General features: G+C 39.2%; 1 protein-coding gene across 2 annotated transcripts in view; it reads left to right on the top strand.

Moving 5' to 3' along the window:
• The window catches only part of PTDSS2 (phosphatidylserine synthase 2), a 38,348-nt gene extending 17,132 nt beyond the window's left edge, over positions 1–21,216 (top strand). The window contains exons 4-13 of one of the 2 annotated variants that reach the window (XM_028736174.2): positions 1,464–1,531; positions 3,788–3,922; positions 6,147–6,197; positions 7,359–7,472; positions 8,252–8,370; positions 10,013–10,127; positions 11,103–11,248; positions 17,984–18,169; positions 18,964–19,064; positions 20,437–21,216. In XM_028736174.2, the coding sequence (XP_028592007.2) occupies positions 1,464–1,531; positions 3,788–3,922; positions 6,147–6,197; positions 7,359–7,472; positions 8,252–8,370; positions 10,013–10,127; positions 11,103–11,248; positions 17,984–18,169; positions 18,964–19,064; positions 20,437–20,510 (1,109 nt within the window). In that variant the 3' untranslated portion in view covers positions 20,511–21,216. Of the gene's footprint in view, positions 1–1,463; positions 1,532–3,787; positions 3,923–6,146; positions 6,198–7,358; positions 7,473–8,251; positions 8,371–10,012; positions 10,128–11,102; positions 11,249–17,983; positions 18,170–18,963; positions 19,871–20,436 lie in introns of those variants that run through there. The other variant, XM_028736165.2, reaches the window with a different exon arrangement.
• Positions 21,217–21,443: the final 227 nt, after the last annotated feature.

The following is a 21,443-nucleotide window of genomic DNA, read 5'->3' as shown; positions in this document are numbered from 1 at the left end:
AATTGCAGTCTTTGTCACATAATGTGATTCTGTGAGTCACTTGTCAACAAACTGAGTGCTTTAAACACTCATAGTACTGGTTTTGAAGCAAAACATAATGAAAAACAATTTAGAAATTGTAACTCAGTGCTGACCTTCACTGTTAGAAATGTTACCTTTTCTATCATATACGTGAGAAGAAAAAGGCAACTTGATAGAATGGAGATGCTTTTGTAATATTGAATGGGTGGATCATCTGAAAATGGTTCAAAAGGAATAAGTGGCCAATTTTCACACACCCCCCTCCTGAGTTAAGCATTATTTCCAAACACTGCATACATCTCTGCAGTTATATAAAATGATTTCCAAAACTGCTTGGAAAGCATAAAATAATCTGCTTTCTACAGAGCAACAAAGCTATTAGAGAAAGGACATTTCAGCTACTCTGTCGTCTGAACTTGAGTAGTGAAGAAGACATAAGGCTGTTAATGAGAGTGCTAGAATAAAAGAATAAATGAGTGATCTGTCACTGAAGAGAAATGAGTGCTAATTAGGGATGCATGAGCATTCCTATGGTTGCCCTGAATGGAGCTTGATCTTTTCAAATGCTCCTTGTGAGCAGCCACAGAACACGCATAGGCACTACAAAACTACAAACCTTGTTTGGGTGTTCCTGTTCCTAGCAGGGGACTAGGGCTGGAACTGGCCCTTTCATTCTCCCTACCCCACCATCCTGGGACTACAATTCCTAGCATTCCTGACAGAAAAATGACCCTGTAAATTAGGTCTTGCATTTGTGAGGCAAATGAGGACCTTTTCACAGCAGGGCCCTGTGTGTGGGCATTTGAACTATACTTACCATATCCTAGTTTTAACAAGTGCATTACAGTGTGTTAGTTGTGGAAGTCTCATAATTAAGTTGCCAAAACAGGAGTAGTTAAAAATAGCAATGCTGTGAGACACTTTGAAGAAAGCTTAGTAAATGTTTATAATTTGAGGTGTGTCTGAGGAACATTGCCTATGCTGGTTGTTCATTCACGAGATACTTAAATGGAATATCTAAAACTATCATAATAAAATCAGAACTGATATTTTTTGCCAGAGTGGAAAATCTGAGCTATATCCATCTAGCCTTATATTCCTTAATACTGGGACCATTTTCATCAACTATGGGCAGAACAAAGAGAGAACTTGTTTAGCAAGGGTATTATCAGACATCAGATTTTGAAAGGTCATCTTGTCTTCCTAAATATGACACTGGTAGGTAGCTATTAAATATGTATGTGAACAAGATTATGTTGTGCAAAACAATCCTTGATTATAAATAAATGTGGATAATTGAAAAAATGTGGGTTCCTATCAGCACATTTCAAATCTTGTTTAGTGTTGTGTTGAAGGCATAATCACTCCATAACTTAAAATACATTCTGCACTAAAGATACCCATTTATGTGTATGTTCTGATTTTCTTGCTTGTTCTTTTAGCTTACTGGAGGTTTTGGCTGTGTGTCAGTGTAGTGTATGAGCTTTTCCTCATCTTCATACTTTTTCAGGTAAGGATTTAAAAATTGCATCTTTTATGCAGTTTATTGGGGATTTTTAAAGAAGTTTTGTAAAAGGTAACAAACATGAACAATAAAATGGGAAGTTTTCTTTAAAAGGAAACGTGCAACATAGAAAGCTCTCTTTATACCAGACCAGATCACCAGTCCATCTAGTTCAGTATTATCTACTCTTGGCTGGCTGCAGTTCTCCAGGGACCTACTTCATACTGGACCCATCAGGATTTTAATCAGGCACCTTCTGCCTATAAAACACGTGCTTTGCCTTATGCCCCCTCCCATAATACAATTTGTATAATTTAATTCTTCATGGCATGCCTTGTTGTTTAGTTGTTTAGTCATGTCCGACTCTTCGTGACCCCATGGACCAGAGCACGCCAGGAACTCCTGTCTTCCACTGCCTCCCGCAGCTTGGTCAAACTCATGTTTGTAGCTTCGAGAACACTGTCCAACCATCTCGTCCTCAGTTGTCCCCTTCTCCTTGTGCCCTCAATCTTTCCCAATATCAGGGTCTTCTCCAGGGAGTCTTCTCTTTTCATGAGGTGGCCAAAGTATTGGAGCCTCAGCTTCAGGTTCTGTCCTTCCAGTGAGCACTCAGGGCTGGTTTCCTTCAGAATGGATAGGTTTGATCTTCTTGAAGTCCATGGGACTCTGAAGAGTCTCCTCCAGCACCATAATTTAAAAGCATCAATTCTTTGGTGATCAGCCTTCTTTATGGTCCAGCTCTCACTTCCATACATCACTACTGGGAAAACCATCGCTTTAACTATGCGGACCTATATAGCATCCCTACAGTCTAATATAAGAAAATGTACCTGTGCAGAATGTTACTGAGAGCTGTCAGAAGAGGAGGTATCCACTCTTCTCAAGGCAAGGGGATTATTGCCTCTGCACTCATTTTCTTTCACACATCCATGTAAACAAAAGCCAAGGAAGCTTCTGTCAGGACTTTCCCCTCTGGCTAGGTAGGTAGTTCTTGGCAAAAGTGTTTGGGTAGCAGTCTCGTATCTTGCATGGGATTTCCTGAGAACTGTTAAGCTTATCACAGCACCTTATGCTACATGGGGACTAGTCTCTCAGAACACTGGGAGAGTATTTTAGCTACTATTTCATTTGCAAGTAAACCAGGAAAGCACTTCTTGGTAATTCCATAGGTTGTGAAAATTCTTATTCTTGATTTCAGTGTTCCCAGTTGAGCCTATTCCCTGCAAAATTCCATAATAATCTAGGTCTGCTTCTGTGAGAGTGCCCCTCCCCACTCTGAACAGCTCCAGAGGTTCCAGGCAGGCTCAGATACTCTTTACCTGTCAGGTGTGTCACAACCATGGGACTTAAATACTACCAGCTTTGTTGTGGCCATGTACCTGCCCATCTGTTTTGAGTCAAAGCAATTATTTCTAGATGTGAATCTATTCGCCCTTTCCAAAAAAGAAAAGGGAACTGCCTGAAACAAGCTGTTTTTCTCCCTTTCAAAATGGAGCCTATACTTTCAGGGGTGAGAACCATAAGCACAACTTCCCTAAAGCAGCCCTTTGTTAACAGGTGGCCTATTGGACTGAATATTGTTCCTATGTGTTGCTCTTACACTCTTAGTACTAGTCTCCTGTAGCCAAGTGCCAGTTATTTGAGAGAAGATTTCACTTTCACCTCAAATGCCAAAGGATCTCGGGTAGCTTGCTTCTGTCGTTCAGGAAGCAAAGGTGCTTGTTGTTAATGAAGCATGTTCTATGGGTGCCACAATTAGGGGTGGAGTGCAGAGTACACTTAGGAGAGTGCTGCAGTAATTTTATTTTATTTATTTAATAAAGTTTATACACCGCTTGATTGTAAAAAACCATTACAAAAAGAAAAACCATTAAATCAAGAAAATATTACAATACGTTAAAACATACAAAAAGTTAAAATACTAAAACAGATTAAAATTCACATCAGCATTTCTAAGCATCTGGGTAGGCTTGTCTAAGCAATGTTTGTAGAAGGTACTGAAAAGAATGCATTGAGGGGACTTTTATCTGTCTTTAGTATTGTCTTGTGTAGGTTATTAACTTATACTCTTTAAGCAGTGAATGGACACAGGGCTTTATCCAATCTCTTATTTAAGGTAATGAAACCAAATGTGCTTGACTCTTCCACCTGTGTTGCCATCTTAGAAAATGTTAAAATTACTATTCAAGAACAGTACAATATTTTGTCACATTAGAACTTGTTTTAACTGTTTCTTACTAATAGATGTGCTTAATTCTTTAGACTGTACATGATGGAAGACAGTTTATGAAATTCATTGATCCAAATTTAGGAGTCCCCTTACCAGAAAGAGATTATGGTGGAAATTGCCTTATATATGATCCAGACAATGGGACAGATCCCTTTCACAATATTTGGGTAAGAGACTGAAACTGAAATATCTGATTTAGCACTGAAGCTGATCTAAAAATTTATGTTTGTATGATGCATCATTTGGTATTTGTGCTTAATGGCAATACATCACCTGCCTCATAACCGCTAATGTGTATTCTGTAATTCCATACAAGTGCAGAATTCAGATTCCTGAGAATCTCAGGCTTTACTAATAAATAAATAAAAAAAACCACCCCCACACAAAACCAAGCTTTCAGCATTTTTAGCTGGTGTGATAAAATGTGAGTATGCAGTGCCTGGAGTAAATACCATAGTCATAGAAGTTGTTGAGCATTGTTTTCAGGTATCAGTGGGTTGAAGATTGAGTCTGTATAGCTTGCCCCCCCTCCATGGCTAGTTAGAAGCAAAACAAATTGTGTAAAATAAGCAAAATTTCACAGATCAATATTTAGGATTCAGCAATTCTATGCATGAAATCCTTTTGTTGTTGTTCTTTTGTTGTTGTTGTTGTTGCACAAAATATACACATGCTGCTTATAACTACCAGCTGACCCTTCTATTGACCAGATAGTGCTATCCGTTTGCCTGTAACATAACTATGCACTTTAGAAGTGGGGTTAAATTATTTAATTGCTCTTTGCAATTCAAAGTCTACTGATGTAAAACTATACCCTTTCTCTGTTGCTGTTAAAGTACATATCTGCCTTAGCATTTCAAAGCTAGAATATTTTACCTGCTCAGACTTAAGACTATAGAAAAAGAATAGGCTACTATCCAAGTCAAGTGTTACTGTGTTCTGGGGTTCAGAAACCTTGTCTGATTTTAGGAGGCACGTGGCAGCGAGAAAGGAAATATACAAGAGCCTCTGGATCAGCAAATTCTGCTTAAAATGTAGAGGCTATCTCAATACCTCCACTGCAAATGTCTGTACTTAGCTTGCTATGGTGCTCCTTGCCACAAGGCAAACATTGCGGCAAAGAAATCGTACATTTCCTAAGACGGCTTAGCTATCAGTAGAAAATGTAATCTGTTGCCAGCTGATTATGCCAAATTCTGCCTTCATCCACCACCATTTTGTGAATGGCTTTGCCTCTGCACCACTGTTTTAAAACTGACTGGCTTCAATTTTCAGCCATCTCAAGTAGGTGGGGTAGAAAATTTGAAAACCTCTGATCTAAGATACAAAGCACAATTCTGTCAAAATTGAAATGTTACAAAAATTTGGGAGGAAAAGAATTAGATTTCCCAAAAATGCAATTAAAACAATGGATTAAAATTTATTTTGGGTTAGCGTTGTTGCCTTCCTGGATGAATATTTGCATTTTAAAAAGGTAAAGATACCCCTGCCCGTACGGGCCAGTTGTGTCCGACTCTAGGGTTGTGCGCCCATCTCACTTAAAAGGCCGGGGGCCAGCGCTGTCCGGAGACACTTCCGGGTCACATGGCCAGTGTAACGAAGCTGCTCTGGCAAGCCAGCACCAGCGCAGCACACAGAAACGCCGTTTACCTTCCCGCTAGAAAGCGGTACCTATTTATCTACTTGCCCTTAGGGGTGCTTTCGAACTGCTAGGTGGGCAGGAGCTGGGACCGAAAGACGGGAGCTCACCCCACCGCGGGGATTCGAACCGCCGACCATGCGATCGGCAAGCCCTAGGCACTGAGGTTTTACCCACAGCGCCACCCGCGTCCCTTTGCATTTTAAGGTAAAGGTAAAGGTACCCCTGCCCGTACGGGCCAGTCTTGCCAGACTCTAGGGTTGTGCGCCCATCTCACTCTATAGGCCGGGGGCCAGCGCTGTCCGAAGACACTTCCGGGTCACGTGGCCAGCGTGACAAGCTGCATCTGGCAAGCCAGCGCAGCACACGGAAACGCCGTTTACCTTCCCGCTAGAAAGCGGTCCCTATTTATCTACTTGCACCCGGGGGTGCTTTCGAACTGCTAGGTTGGCAGGCGCTGGGACCGAACGACGGGAGCGCACCCCGCCGCGGGGATTCGAACCGCCGACCTTTCGATCAGCAAGTCCTAGGTGCTGAAGCTTTAACCCACAACGCCACCCGTGTCCCCTTCTTTGCATTTTAGACATAAGCAATAAAAGTATTGCCTTGTTAAAATTGACAGTATGTTTGTATCTAAAATATCTGATAAACTTTATGGGAAATACTCCGAACTGCAACCTAGTAATCAGTGAACTAGTTACCTTATAAACGGGTCTAATCTGTGTAACCCAGTTTTTCTGCTTGAATTAAAGGACAAACTAGATGGATTTGTTCCTGCTCATTTCCTTGGCTGGTATATAAAGGTGAGAATCGGTCCTTTTTGTGTTCAGCTCTTGTTAGCATTTGCAGCTTGACTGCTTCTCCTTCAATGTTACCAGTGTGCAAAATCAATTATGTCAGGCACTCATCTGTGAAAAAGTTTAAACTGTGTTTGTTCAACTTCAACTATTTCTTACTATACTGGGTCATTAATTTCCTTCAAGGCTAGGAATCTTTTTACATGTTGTGTCCTCACATTTTGATACATAAACCTCTAAACCTCTGCATGTTAACAGCAACATATTTATTTGTCTGGAGTAGACCTGTTGAAATCAATGGACATAAGCAACCACTGATTTCGCTGAGATTACTCAGAATATGATTTTCTTGGATATCACCTATTGTCAACAGTTGACTTCAGAACTTAGTTTAATGACTTAATTGCAACTATGGGGGAACATTTGCTTAACATGGAATTTTGCATGATGTTCTCATGTTGCTGCATCATCATAATAGTGCTCCATTAGGACAGTGCAACAACATCTGTATTTTTATATAGTTGTCATGGATATTTAGCCTTCCTCTTCCAGGTAAAATGCTGATTGTGCTGCTCAGTATTTAATCTCAAAATTAAAGCAGCCCAGCCACCCATTGGCCCCTCGGTGAAAGGCAACTTCTTTCAGTTGAGTAGCTTGTTAAACATTCTGCTCCATCTGCTCTGTGACTTACAGGTACATGCAAGTGGCCAGTTTGGTAATCTTTTCTGCTCTTTTTGACTAAAACTAGAATATTGGATAGTTGATGCAGAGTTTGTCCCTGCAGAATAAACATGAATAGTACTTTCAGATCAAAATGGAAACATCCTTGAGAGTCACCCCAGGTTTTTGAAAGATGCCTGAAAACTTAAAGAATAGTTCTGTCTTCTGCTTGAAAATATGTTTACCAGTCTGTGCTGCTCATGGTTATAAGGTCTTCTGATCCGCTTGTCTGGAACTGCTGATCTTCAAAGGAGCACAGAAATCTGGTGTGCAGCCTACTATACTGTTATCCGCTATGGCTGCAAGCTTTCCCCACTATATTTAACTCAGGCTATTCCAAACCCTTTGTAGAGCACACTATATAATGCTTGTTCCTTTATTTAGTAACTCAAGATTTTGAATAATCTGTAGGATTAACTTTCCTTTTCATTTTTTAAACCCTTTCAGACATTAATGATTCGTGATTGGTGGATGTGCATGATTATCAGTGTAATGTTTGAATTTCTGGAGTACAGTCTGGAACATCAGCTCCCAAACTTCAGTGAATGTTGGTGGGACCATGTGAGTACTGTTCTCTAAAGAAATATGCTAATGGCTCAAATTACTATGCCAAGAATCTACTTTAGGTGCTTTAGTTACTAATGTGAATAGCATTAGGTGGATGGGGGTGTTTCTTTTTCTTTCTTTTTTTTAATCCTTGTTATCTGAAATCCAGGTAGTTCTAAACTGTAATATTGTCTGTATGAATTACCTTTTTGTGTATGCTAATTAAATGTCTGCTATATGGCATGCATGAAAAAGACTTACGGTAGTTTATGGACTCTTCCCAATAAATATATTTCCTGTGTTTGGACATGGCAATGAGGAATGTGCAAGAGGAATTAACCTAGGACACTGCAGCTGTGAGGAGGGAATTGGAAGCTTTTGTTTCAGTTTTTTGGTAGCTGCAGATTAAAATTACTTTGAACCCTAAAATATGGTTGGTCTTAACTATAGTATAGCAGAACTAACCAGCTTGGTAAGCATAGCTTAGAAGTTGGCTTGCTTTACTAAACCCATAGTTAAGACTTAGCCACATGAGAGCAAAAGCATTTACCTCTATTGTTTACTAACCACAGCTTGAGAAATGTCATTTCTTGTCCCCTTTGGATATACAACAATCATTTGAAATAATTTGTAGCATGTGTCAAGTACATATCAGAATTGTGCAAAATTTTGTTGAAAACCTAATTTAATAGAAAGCAAATGTAAAGTATATGCTTGTGAATCCACACTACTGCTAAAGCTATGCCATAGAATTTGTAGTGGTGGTTTGAGTTAGTTTTTCTTTTCTTTTTAAGTGGATTATGGATGTAGTAGTATGCAATGGACTTGGCATTTATTGTGGAATGAAGACTTTGGGGTGGCTTTCTTTGAAAACGTATTCATGGCAAGGACTTTGGAACATTCCGACATACAAGTACGTTAAATGATAAAATTTTATACCTAAATGAAATAACTTTTAATTCTATGTATGTTAATGTAACCTATTTATTTTCATTTGGGTTGTTATAGTCATTTCATTCTGATACAGACTAGGACTAATCTAGAGTAAATTATTTATTGCATTTCGCAGAGGCGTTGCTCAAAAAGAGTCTTAAGGTGACTAACAGTCAATATCCAATATACATGGAATTGTGGAATGTCAATATGAAGTTCACGGCGTGTACGGCATTAAGGGAAAACCTGTGGGAAATGATCTACAGGTGGTATCACACGCCAGTGAAGCTAGCTAAGATTTATAGGTTGAAGAACAAAAGATGCTGGAAATGTGGGGAGGTAGAAGGCGACTTCTATCATATGTGGTGGTCATGCAGCAAAGTGAAAGGCTTTTGGGAATCGATCTATAATGAGCTTTAAAAAAATTTCAAATACACTTTCCCCAAAAAGCCCAAAGCTTTTCTGCTAGGAATGACGGGCAAAGAAATTAAAAAAGAAGATAAAACATTATTTTTATACGCCACAACAGCCGCAAGAACTATGTTAGCACAAAACTGGAAAACGGAGGTAATACCCACTATAAGTGACTGGCAGGTTAAAGTGATAAACTATGCCGAGCTGGCTAGAATAACAGGAAGATTAAGGGATCAAGATGAACAGAAATTTCATGATAATTGGAACAAATATTTGATGTATATTGGAACTAAATTTCAGATGACACTGACGGGGTTGGAATAACTCTAACAGTAAATGATTACTATGTAAAAGAGATAAAATATGTGACCATAAAACTTATTTGATACTTACCAAAGGAGTGGAGGGAAGCTCAAGGCTCGGCAGAGCCTAAATCAACTTTGTATTATACATATGATTTGTGGAACGGATATAATATGTGCAAGCTATGTAATGGATTTTGTATATGTCTATATGTGTATATATATGTAATATCAATAAAAATTTATTGGGGGGGAAAACAAAACAAACAAAAAAACAGTCAATATCCAATATGCAACAAATGTGAACATATAACAATAGCTAAATGGCTAGTGATTAGGCTGGACAAATAAAGACCATATTGTAGAAAAGAACTATGGCCAAATTGCTTTCTGTAAGGAAAAATTGTCTAGGAGCCATATGTGAAAACTCTTAATTTAGGATATTTACCACTTTTTCTCAAATGGTCTATATAAATGTGTATTGACAATTAACCATTTAAATAATTAATCCAGTTTTAACTAGAGGGATAGCCAAGCTCAAATCATGTTTACTTCCAAACAAATCCATACTAATTATTGATTAGTATGATTATAGCAATACAGGGAGTAAGACAATAATCTTGAAATATGTACAAAAGTTCACTGATATTTGAAGCAAAGTAAGTTGATTTTGTATAACTTAATAAGCAATTTATTCAAACCTTTCTGGCTTAGCTCAAGGTCTAATATCTAAACAAAGTTAACAAATCCACCAAATTTATTCCCAGCATCCTTGAGCTGCAGTACTGACTATGGAACAGAGTTTTGGGTATTTGAATAGATAGTGAAATAAAAATCATAATTTAGTAACTTGTGACATGGTTAATGCAACACTTTTCATGAGCTACTTGTGATTTTCTCCCTCAGAGGAAAAATGAAGAGAATTGCCTTCCAATTCACGCCATACAGCTGGGTTAAATTTGAGTGGAAGCCAGCATCCAGTCTTCGCAGATGGCTAGCAGTCTGTGGTATTATTTTTATAGTAAGGACCACTACTTTCTTGTAGGTGCACCAAACTGACATAATTGTTTAGAATTCTTCTTGCTTTTTAACATTACAAAGATGGAGTTCTCAAATTCTCCCCATGTCAGAAAAAGACTCATTGAGTCTGACATAGTGAAGGGTAGGGTTTCTCTAGCAGCATGCCTATATTTATCCCAGGAGCAAGGCAATTGTAAGAAGTAAGGAGAGAAGAAACCATCTGTACCTATAGCATCTATAAGTACCTATAAACTGTGAAGAGTGTGCTAATTTATAGCAGGGATTGCTATTTCATTTATTATAAGCCATTTTCGCCCAATTAGTGTGTAACACTAAGCCTAAACCATGGCTTAACATTAATGAGCAAATATGTGGGTTTCTGGAGAAAAGATTGCAACCTCTTCTGGTCCTGATGCTGTGAGCTAAGCCATGATTTGGTTTAATATTGCATCTGAACCTGGGCTTATGGTTTATCTTGCTGTAGACAAACCTCAAGCTGTAAGCCGTAGAACAGAGCCTGGCTACAAGTCATTGTTTGTCTGGAGTGGAATAAGCCACAAACTTGGAATTGGGCATAACATTAAGCCAAGCTATGACAGCCCACAGAAGCACTAGGACTAGAGGAGCATAATGGTTGCGATGTTCTCTTGGGGAACCTGTTCAATGTTTGGCTTAACATTGAGTGAAACTAGGTCTTTGAGTGTGACAGAAGTGGGATAAAAATTTATTAAGTTCCCTGTTAATACCTGTGCAGGGAAGCCAAGAACATGCTTCCCCATTGTTCCACTGTAGTATAGCTAAAGACAGAAAGATAGCCACCTGTGTGGTTCTATGATTCTGAAGTAAGAGAAAATCATTCTTGCGAGGTACTGCAAGTATATTCAAATTCCTATACTTAAGGATTTACAGCATGTTTTAGATATGAATAATTGGAAACCACCTGAAATTAAGTGATTGAATGGCACATGTCTGTCAGTTTTTATTAGCAGAGTTGAACACTTTTTACTTGAAATTCGTCTTGTGGATGCCTCCAGAACACTATCTGGTCCTGCTGCGGCTTGTCTTTTATGTGAATGTGGGAGGTGTAGCCATGAGAGAGATCTATGACTTCATGGATGATCCGTAAGTGGTTACTCTTATTCATGCCTATTTGCTTAATTTTAGAATTTGTGAGAATTGCTGCATTTTAGTGGCAAAAATATTAGGGCAATGGATGGATCAGTCTGCTGCTGCTGCTGCTAAAACACCTGTAGCCTTGAGAAGAGTTGCAGTTTTTTGTTTTCAGACACAAAATATATCATTATTTGCCAGTTATATGCTTTGGATTGCAAAATGTCACTTTGCTGTGTGCTGTCCTCAAACGTTCCCACACAACAACCTGAAAATATGCTCATGATTCATATTAGCTTGGGCACAGTTAGCTTTTGCATAGAACAGCACTTTGAATGGCCTTTTCTAAGGGACTGAATGATTGAGGGAAATAGCTGTGTCTGGAGGGTCTAGCTATAAGACCCTTCTTAAATCTTGTTCCTTGAGATTTTCCAACAGTTCTCTTTCACGTCCTATACATCTTTAGAATTTTATAAGTGTCTGCCCTCGCATGGCAGTGCATGCACTAAACACCTGCCTGATTAGAGCTTGTTCCTTCTGCTTCCTTGTTTAGCAAACAGTAGGACCCAGATCCCTTAGGTTGAGTTTGGTTTTGGCTTAGTGGTGATGGAACAAACTGGCTGATCCCACTACTTAAGCTTATTGTTTCTTCACTGACCAACACAAAAAGTGTCTGTGTTCAGAATCTAGGGTTCCAATACTTTATGAAGATCAGTTTCACTTGCAAGTCTTTGACTCCTAGAACTGGGAAGAAGGGCCCAACCTGATTACTTAGTCGGATTTCAGGACATTCAGCAGTGACAGGCCATTCCCTGCCCCCTGGTGTTGGACCTACTGATTTGGGATATACTTCCTGCTTTAAGGTAAGAAGAGGCCTCCGTTTCTCATTAGTGAGCTCCTCTCCTCAGCACCCTGGCCCATCTTCTAGTCCTTGTGTTTGAGTTGGAAAAACATCTTGTCTCTTGTTCTTCTGCCCTCTGTTCAACTACATGGCATAACATTGGAACAGGGGAGCGTCATAAGTCACCAGTGCCTCATTCACTGTGTTGCCATTCTTTGCTAATTCAAGATGCAGAAATTGATGACTACATGCAGCAAAGAGAGCCATCATGAGTTATAGATGAACAATATTCTACTACTTGCTTTTCTTATTGCTAAAGTGATAGCACATCCTAGTTCTGCAGGTGTTCCAGATCCATATGAAGTTAAGAAGAATTTCCCCACTCTCACATTTTCCGCTGATAAGAATGTTGGAAGCAAAAGAACTGTCTCCATAACTGCTTTTTTTCCTCCCTAAAAGGCATCTTTTCAAACACAACGTATATAATTCTCTGAAAAATCTTAGCCTTTTACTTCTTTTCTGATACCTTCTACATCATTTTATGAGGAAGTCAGAATGATTTATCAAACAATTCCTAAATAATAATATTTGTTTAGAGGAACCATTTCCTGCAAAACATCCCAGATTTTACTGTGTGTGCATGCTACTGTCATGCAGCAGGAAAGCTGCTCATTTAAGAGTCTATAAACTTAACATTCATTTGCAAATGTGATTTTTATCAGTCATTTTCCATCTGCAGCAAAAGATTTGGGAGTGTATAGGCCCAAATGTGGGGAAACTTCTTGAATTCAAGACAGAAGTGAAGGCTCTTATCCCTGCCTTTCTAATGGCTAACTACACATGTGCCAGATGACAGAGTAATCAGCTTTGTAATCAGTTTTTCTTTTGTTTTACTGATGCTGCGTTCACAAGAGTCTTTTTGTTCTGAGGCCTTTCTACTTCATATATTCTTGGCAAATATGTTTTGCCTTCCCCTAAACAGTTTTTTGCATTTCCCCCCCTACTTTCCTTAGTTAGCGGGACAGTTGCCTGCAGCTTTCTTCTTTCGTTTCTTGCTCAGGTAGGCAAAACTACCTAAGCTGCCTCCCTCCCAATAATGGGTGCTTGGTTCATGGCATGGGAGGAGGGCTTTAAAACTCCTTTCAATATGGCAAGGAAGCTCCTATTACAGCCAGCAACAGCCTATCTTTTCTTCCTTGGAAAGGCCACCATCAACAAGACATATGGGGCCTGTGAAACTTCAGAAAGAACAACATGCTGGAACAGCTCCCTATTTGTGAATCTGCTTCTGGGAGATGGTTCTAGATGCCTCACAACTGTAAGCACAGCCCCTGTGAAGGTGGCAACAAACAGGTGTACTTAAAGCAAAATGTTGTATTGATCTACTGGACTGTATCCACAAAGCCTCTCATATACTGGACTGATCTACTGGACTGTATCCACAAAGTATCTCATATACTGTGAGCAGTAAGATGGCAGGGCCACTTAACAACTGAGGAGGCTTGACTTAGAGCCTGAGGATTTCTTCGCTGACAAAATGCCAAGGCAGTTTGGACGTTTGAACTTTCTGGGAAATTTTTAAATGGCAAGATACTTGTCTTGAATTCCTGATTTCTCTTTGAAAATCTTTACCACTTGTACCTCTTTCAAAATGGCTGGTCATTCTTGGTTATGGTGGTCAAACGTCTCCTTAAAGGTCCCATGCTTCTTTTTTTATCCCTGTTGATTTTTGGAAGAAAATAATCTCATGAAACTAGCTGAGTCACTCATTTTTGCTTCTCTGAACATATCAGAAAAAATTTAGGACTTCAGATTGGTTTTAGGCTTGATTATTTTAACAATCTTTGGCATAGCCAAGATCACATTATTGATTTAAATACTTAGGCTTGATTCAAAAGGTTCTAAAGCTGTCTTGCAGTGGAGTCCATCCTCAGCACACCAAATAAGCACCAGTGCGTTGACTGTTTTAATTGTCCTGAGAGTAAAATAATTCAGTGAAATATGAACAATAGCACTGACGTTCAATACAGCTCTCAAAGGCAGCTCTTTGTAAATAGATACAATTCTTTGTCATTGAATTCAAGTTTGGTTGAATGAATCTTGCCTTTCAACAGCACATTGTAAGGCAGGAAACTTTCCACTGTTACTGCTTCTTAGTGGCTTCCTTATTGATTGCATGCTTTGTAGGAGATGGAGAAGAGTAGCTTCTGCTGCTCTGCCTCCACAATCAGCTTGTCAAATACATGGAGAGAGATGTAGGGGACTATTATCCTGAATTTAGTAAAGTATTTTCATCATGTTGTATTAGAGTGGTACTCAAGTCAGTCCAGAACAATCTTGAAAAATGAAGAAGGAAAGTTAATGACAAGCTACAGTCCATCACAGAACAGAATAACCTGAAGTCTCCAATATGGATCAAGTAAACAACTGGGATTTTTAAGGATCTCATCTTGAGTACACTTTGGCCAGGTGTTGCTGTTGATTATTTATTAAATTTGTATACACCCTTCATCTGGAGATCACAGAGCAGCTCACAACATAAAAATACAAAATGAGAATGCAAAATACAGAATAAAACAAAAATAAAACAATAACATCCCTGCCACAAACACATTTAAAAGGACATGTTAATCAGCCCAAGGCCTGGTTAAAGTTCATATAGAGAGAGTTTGATTTGCCCTCTACACTGAAAAAAAAATTGTTGGAATGAGATGCAACAGCCAAACTTCAACAGAAGGCAGCACTCTCCCCCCCCCCGCCCAGCTCTCTGTAAATTTAGATCTTTTCCCAATAGTAGAGCAGGAAATTGAAAGCCCAATCACTCATATTGTTGCTATTCAGTACCTTTCTTTTTTCAGGCAGACAATGTTGACATGGTCATCACCACCCCTTCAATCTTAAATAGCCTTTTAGTTCCTTTTCACTATCATGCTGCTCTTCATCTCTTCCCCCAGTTCTGCCATGCACTTACCTATGGGTACCATGATTAAGTTTCACTTTGCAGTTTGTTGTGCTGTGTTTTGAAAAACATGGAAAACTGGATTGGGAAGATGGGAGGAAAGTATTGGTGTCATTCCCTCTGGATTATATAAATAATGCAACGTTAAGGTTATTTTCAAAGAATAAGGTCAAGAGGATATGGAATCAAAGCAATTTGATGTCAGTGGTGGGTGTGTTAGTCCTAGATAGCTAGCTGATGGAAGCAGGTATACCAGTGGTGGAGTTTTGGTTGGTCTTATCTCTTGGAAGTATCCATTGGGGTTCCTGACAAGTTTTGTGGAGAAAGACTCGGACCGTAGAAGTTTCCCTACCTGATTCAGGCCTAAGATCACACATGGTTTACGATCCTTGATTTTAAAAGCATGAAGTGAACTGAAGACAGATCAGGATGATAAGGTGAAACCTAACAACAGTGGGAGTATAAAAAGTCCTATTATTACTATTATAATTAATTAATTAATTAAATTCGTATACCGCCCTATACCCGCAGGTCTCAGGGCAATTCACAGGATAAAATCACAATATAAAAACACGTGCTAAATAGGAGCACAGGGCATCACCACATTTGAATTGAGACCCTTTTTTTTTTTTTTTTTTTTTTTGCAGTAAGATACTTTATTCAGGTATTTGAGAAATAGTCAAATCACAGTTTGTTAGAGGCTGCAGAGACCTGGGAGTTCTTTGCCCCTCTGCTGCATTGCACACCAAGACTAGATGTGAGTGGTATGGACTTGTCCTGAATAGTATTTCGTTTTTTAAGAGTAAATGGGTGGGTTTTCTCCCATATGGGTTCTCCTTTGCAATCTTCAGACCAGTCTAGTTTGTTGCCCCGACATTGCTTACAACACATTGTAGTTTGGAATCTAGGGGCTGACTGGTAGAGAGCCAATCTGTAGATGACAATCTTGCTTTACAGTATTCTTGTGCAAGGTGGGACCTCTTGAAGGGCTTTTTAGTGCCTTCCAGCTCTATGTCATAGCTGACTGCAAGCACATAGGTAAGGGCCTTATAGTAAGACAAACTACTGAACCAGCTAATTTGGTGTTGCCTCGTTTGCCTAGCAGAAAGATCTCATGTAGAGGTTTTTCTCAGCGATAATATCTGAGATCTTTCATCTGGAGATACCAGGGGTTGAATCTGGGTCCTTATATGTGCAAAGCATGGCTTAGTGATAGAACATCTGGCATATTTCTTTTTCCACTCTCTAGAAATGGACACGAAAATGCACTGTTGATCTAGGGTAGAAAAATCTCCCAAGTATTGTTTGGAATACCAACTAGATTTGTATCATTTGTACCTGCCGTCCTTCTTATTAAGATAGGAGATAGCTATGGGAGACCCTGTTTCTCAATTTTCAGCGGATATTCTCAAAATTTTGAAAACATATGTTCTATCCTTCCAGTGCTATCTGGATGCTGATACACTGCAGTGTCCTTGCTCCATTTTCCTGGTTGAAAACTTGTTCACCACTGTCCTATGAAAATTAGCTTTTCCTGAAAAATTGTCAATCCAGTCTGTTTTATTTGTGATTGTTCTTCAATAGTAAATCGTAATCACTTTGGAAATCTTGTATTGGTAGGCAATATTTTAAGAGGCAGCTGAGAGTTGCAAGATTTTGAAAAGATTGCTGAATTCCTTTTTTGCAGACTGCGTTCATGGCTATATAGATATTTTGAACCTAATATATATGTTGAAGCCATTTCCTAATGCCCTGTGTGACCAAGAAACTGAACACAACAAAAGCCATATGTCATTGTCGGTTCATCAGCTTCCATGAAGTTCTGTGGAACAAAGCAAATACTTTGCAATCTGGAACAGCTGAGAGGTCAAAAAACCTCTGTCTCTCATGCTTGATTCTGGGATCACCAGGGACACAGGGTCCACCGAACCTCACTAGCATTGCTTTGTGTATGTTTTCACTTTCCTCCATATAAATGAATGGTGTTCATTCCAACAGAGAAAATATATAGTATTGCCAGCAACCCTGACTGGCTGACTTGGCCACCATCAACAGAGACTTCAGCTTAGGGTAGGAAAAACAGAACAGTACTCCTTCCCATCCTGCTGAAGGTGGTTCCAGTGTAGAGAAAGAAGGGAGCAATACATTTCTGGTGTATTGCCACCAATATCTGGATTTAAAAGGAGGGAAGACAGCACTGTAGAGAACTGCCACTTTTCTGTGTTAAACACAGCTGCAGAGTTGGGGCTGTGAAAATAAATTGTCCCACTCCACTCTTCCAGGACTGGAGGAAATACTTAGTTTGGAGAAACAGGACAGGCCAGATTTGGAAAATCGTGCCCTGTCTGTAGCAATTGTTTGCAGGAGGGAAATGTCCACACACACCCATTGGGCAACATTTTAATGCTAGTAAATAGAATAAGGACAATAAGGATTAACTTTTCTTGCTATAGCAGTGGCTATTGTTTAAAAGTTTCCTTGTGTAGATTTTTCCAGGAAGTGTGTGTTTTAAGGCAACAAATAGGGGATGTGACTTTTTATTTCCCACTGTAGAAACAGATAACTTGGGCATGCCTCTTGAAGAATTTTGCTGGAGCTTATTTTGTTAGAGCTTGTCACTTCAAAGTTCATTTGCTCTGTCATGTTACTGAACAATAAAGTTCTGCTTTGTAAATAAGGGGAAATTGCACACTAGATTATTTGCTTGTCAACTGTTAAGCCACACAAAATTGCTATATATTTTTTCAACCTTCAATGGTAGAAATTAGAAGGGCAGTTGTTAAATTAAACTGTATCTTCCTTTTTTTTTAATTGCTGAAGAACAAAGCTATTACATAGTATTGTGTGTAATATGGTCTTGCTATCAGAGAAGTGCCTATTCTGTTTTTGTTTGAGAAATACCATTTTGAATGTATACCTATGCACTAATGCTGTTTTATTATTGCAGAAAGTTCTATAAGAAGTTGGGTCAGCAAGCATGGCTGGTTGCTGCTATCACAGCTACAGAGTTCCTTATTGTGGTAAAATATGATCCCTACACCCTGACATTGTCACTTCCTTTCTACATTACTCAGTGCTGGATTATTGGAGTCACACTTGTGCTTATTTGGACAGTGTGGCGCTTCTTTATTCGGTAAGCAAGGGTTGAATTCCTGACTGGACTAGGTGAACTCATGGTCTGATCCACCAGGCGTCTATCGACAGTGCTAGTCTGGGCATACACATGAACTGGCTCACTGCATGCATTTTCTCCCTTTCTCCATTGCTGGAGGCTAATTCCTGCTCCTGCCACTTTGCTTAAAGCCACTGGGCCAGAATCAACTAAACAGTTGAGATAGTGGAAGCCAGTGCCCCCACTCTTCTCTCCCTACGCATCTCTACCAAAAAGGCGGGGGGGGGGCATGTATATGTCAGGAGAGTCCCCCAGAACAATGTACAGGGGGCAAGACTGGAGATTTTGTTCTGTCTGGCCGACAGAAATGCATGTGCTGATGGAATGGTTGTAATTGTGCAACATTGAATTCCACCCTTCAGCTCTAAATCTGGGGGAGAAAATAGGAGCAGCTGCTTGCACAATGGAGAAACTGAATTGATAGTGGCAACTTGCTCCTTGTCTTTTAGTAGCTGGACAGTTGGAATTGATGGCATTTATAAAGAAGTAGGGGGGGGATTTGTGTGCGGGGTGGGAAGGATAATCTCCAAATCCTGAGTATTTACATGACGACTGTAGTTGCTGTAGAATTATCGCTTTGGAACTAGGAAATGCTTAATGTTTAGCTATAGCCAAACTCTGAGTTTGGTCATATAATTGCCTCATTCAGGGAAATGAAAAGAAGCAACAAAAGGACTGAGCTTTTTTCTAAATTTATGGTGTTTCTCTTTTTTCCCCTCTGATATTATTCTAAAATGTATTTGTTTTATTTCTAGAAATATCACCTTGCGGTATAAAGAGATAAGAAGGCAAAAACAAGAACATAAATATGAGAAGGACAATTGTTTAAGCAACGGTGATGGACATCCTGCACTGGCAGATGAGCACAGTGGGAATAAACTCAGAGAGAAAGAACTTTGAACTTGAGTAATGAATTAAGGACTGAGAGAGTTATTTTTCTTGCAAGTTTAACCCTCCCTAGTTTTGTAAGTTTTGATGTTTTCTCATGAATGAGAATCCTTTTGGAAAAGGTGCCACCTAATCTCTCTTGAGGAAGGTGTTTACAACCACGCTATAAGTGTGGTGTTATAAATGTCTGTCATCTTACAAAATGGAGGATTAAACAGGTGCAAAGGGAATCTTAGTAGCCTCAGTTCTGGAAAACCATGGCTGTTTGTGGGGTGTCAGGAACACATTTTATGGAATAAATATGTGCACTGTGAAAAACAGTTTGGTATTTTCCGCTGCGATTACCTTGGACTGTGGTACTAATATGTCCTCATCCATTCATTTTCATTCAACTATTAATACAATATCAACAAAATGAATGGAGAGATGCAATTGAAGCTCGAGAACAAACTGCATAACTTTGCACAATATGCTATTGCAAACAGCTCTTGGGGGGTCCTGGATCTAGTTGCCTATGTCTCAAAGCAAAGGTGCATTACCTTGAAACAGCCTGCTAGTTTTATACTGCATCCTCTTGATACCAAATACCTCTTCAGTTCATATTTATCCTGGTCTTAGGCCAGAAAGTTTAACTTTCCTGTCTGTTAGCTAAATAGAGCAAGTGAAGGCTATAATGAACGTGAAAAATATTTAATCCACCAAAGCCGTGTGTTCTTTGCCTTATTTTTCTACCACTGAGCTGGTTTCTGCTCTTGCCTTGAGTCTTAGGACCGCCCCCACCCCCCAATTGCACATGGCAGAGCATGTCATATGATCATCCAGAACTGTCTTTGTTACTTCTAGAGTTTAAGCTGCACTAGATAAGGTGGAGTTATATCGAGGCAACTGCAGTGTGCACAGTCAGCCACTATATGCTAAAAGGCTACTGCTCATGAGAGCTTCCAGTCCAAGAACTCTGGCTGTCTTATTTGTCACTTGCCTCCTAAAACTCCATTGAACAAATGGGAGTTTATGTTACAAATATATTCTCTACAATTAGAGTTGTCATAGGAACGGGTTTCACATTCCTAAAACAGTTGTGTGAATTTTCTCCTTAAATGTAACACTAAATTAATATTAACAAAATAACACTGTCTTAAATCTGTTGAAACTTCTGGAAATTTGAAGTGAATATCAGTTAAAATGTTAGCCCTGTCCTCCCTCCTCTCTCTCTCTCTCTCTCTCCTCCCCCAATAAAATCTCAAAAATGCTGCGGGTTAAAGCACAATGCACAGACCTTGGCTTCATTTCATGTCAATACTTGAATGGGAAAATAAGTCTGCCTTTGCCTTGTTTCTACAATGACACTAATGTTCTCTTCTTAAACAATAGACACTTTCAGCAGGGCAAAATTAAAAAAAATATTTCCATATAAATGAATCTTAGAAAACTCAGCAAATGAAGTAATTTTTTTAGCATATAAAATGACTGAAGGAACTCCGTTTCATGATGATCAGAATGAGGAAGATCATATGAAGCTTATTTCTTGATTTGTGCAAGATTTACTGCTGTTAAGTCACTGAATGGGTGATGTTTATAATTAGGATTTTTCAGCTGTTCAGTAATAAGAAATACTATGGCTATAACTAGGCATTAACAGACATCTTAAAAGAGCAGATGCTGAGTTGAGCTGGTACATAAAAACAAGCCTCTCCCCACATGGAAGCAGTAGGTTTTTGAAGTTGTTCAGGTTAATTTTGTACCTGTTTTGTGAACTGACTAGAGGTAGTACCAGTGTACCTGTGCTAATGTGGCCCTAGTTTCTCAAGGCTTGCATAGGCATATAGTCCATGTCTGTTTTTGTACTAGTAAACTCTGCCCCCTTGTAATTTTGTATTGTTGTGTCCTCCATGTATTCTGGTGGTAACAAGTGCAATGGGGAGAACGTGAAAGGAATTTTAACTTTGTTTTGTTTTTTGAGGAACCAATTGTGTAAAAGTTGAGGTATAAGGGGGGGGATTGAAGTTGACCTCCTCTTAAAACATTACTTTTGTACTGATCTTTATGTTTATTGAAATATTGAGTCTTACAGTTATAGTCTGGATAACTGAACAGATGTAATAAAAGGTTGTTTGCTGGTGTGTCCTGAATTACAAATTTTGTTTTGTAGGGGAGTGGGTTCTCATTGACTACATAGCTGTGATTATCTAAGAGTGATGGAAAAGCCTAACTCATTGAAGAGTTATTAACGTAGCTACACTAAAAGTAGATAATTAGGAACATTCTCTTAACTTGCCCAAGGTTTAAATAGGCACACCTAGGTCCTGTTGGTTTTAAGGGAACATGGATCTGTATTGCACCAAATTAT

The sequence above is a fragment of the Podarcis muralis genome, chromosome 1, assembly GCF_964188315.1.
Source record: "Podarcis muralis chromosome 1, rPodMur119.hap1.1, whole genome shotgun sequence".
NCBI classification, from domain to species: domain Eukaryota; kingdom Metazoa; phylum Chordata; class Lepidosauria; order Squamata; family Lacertidae; genus Podarcis; species Podarcis muralis.
This window is presented reverse-complemented; position numbering and strand designations above follow the sequence as displayed.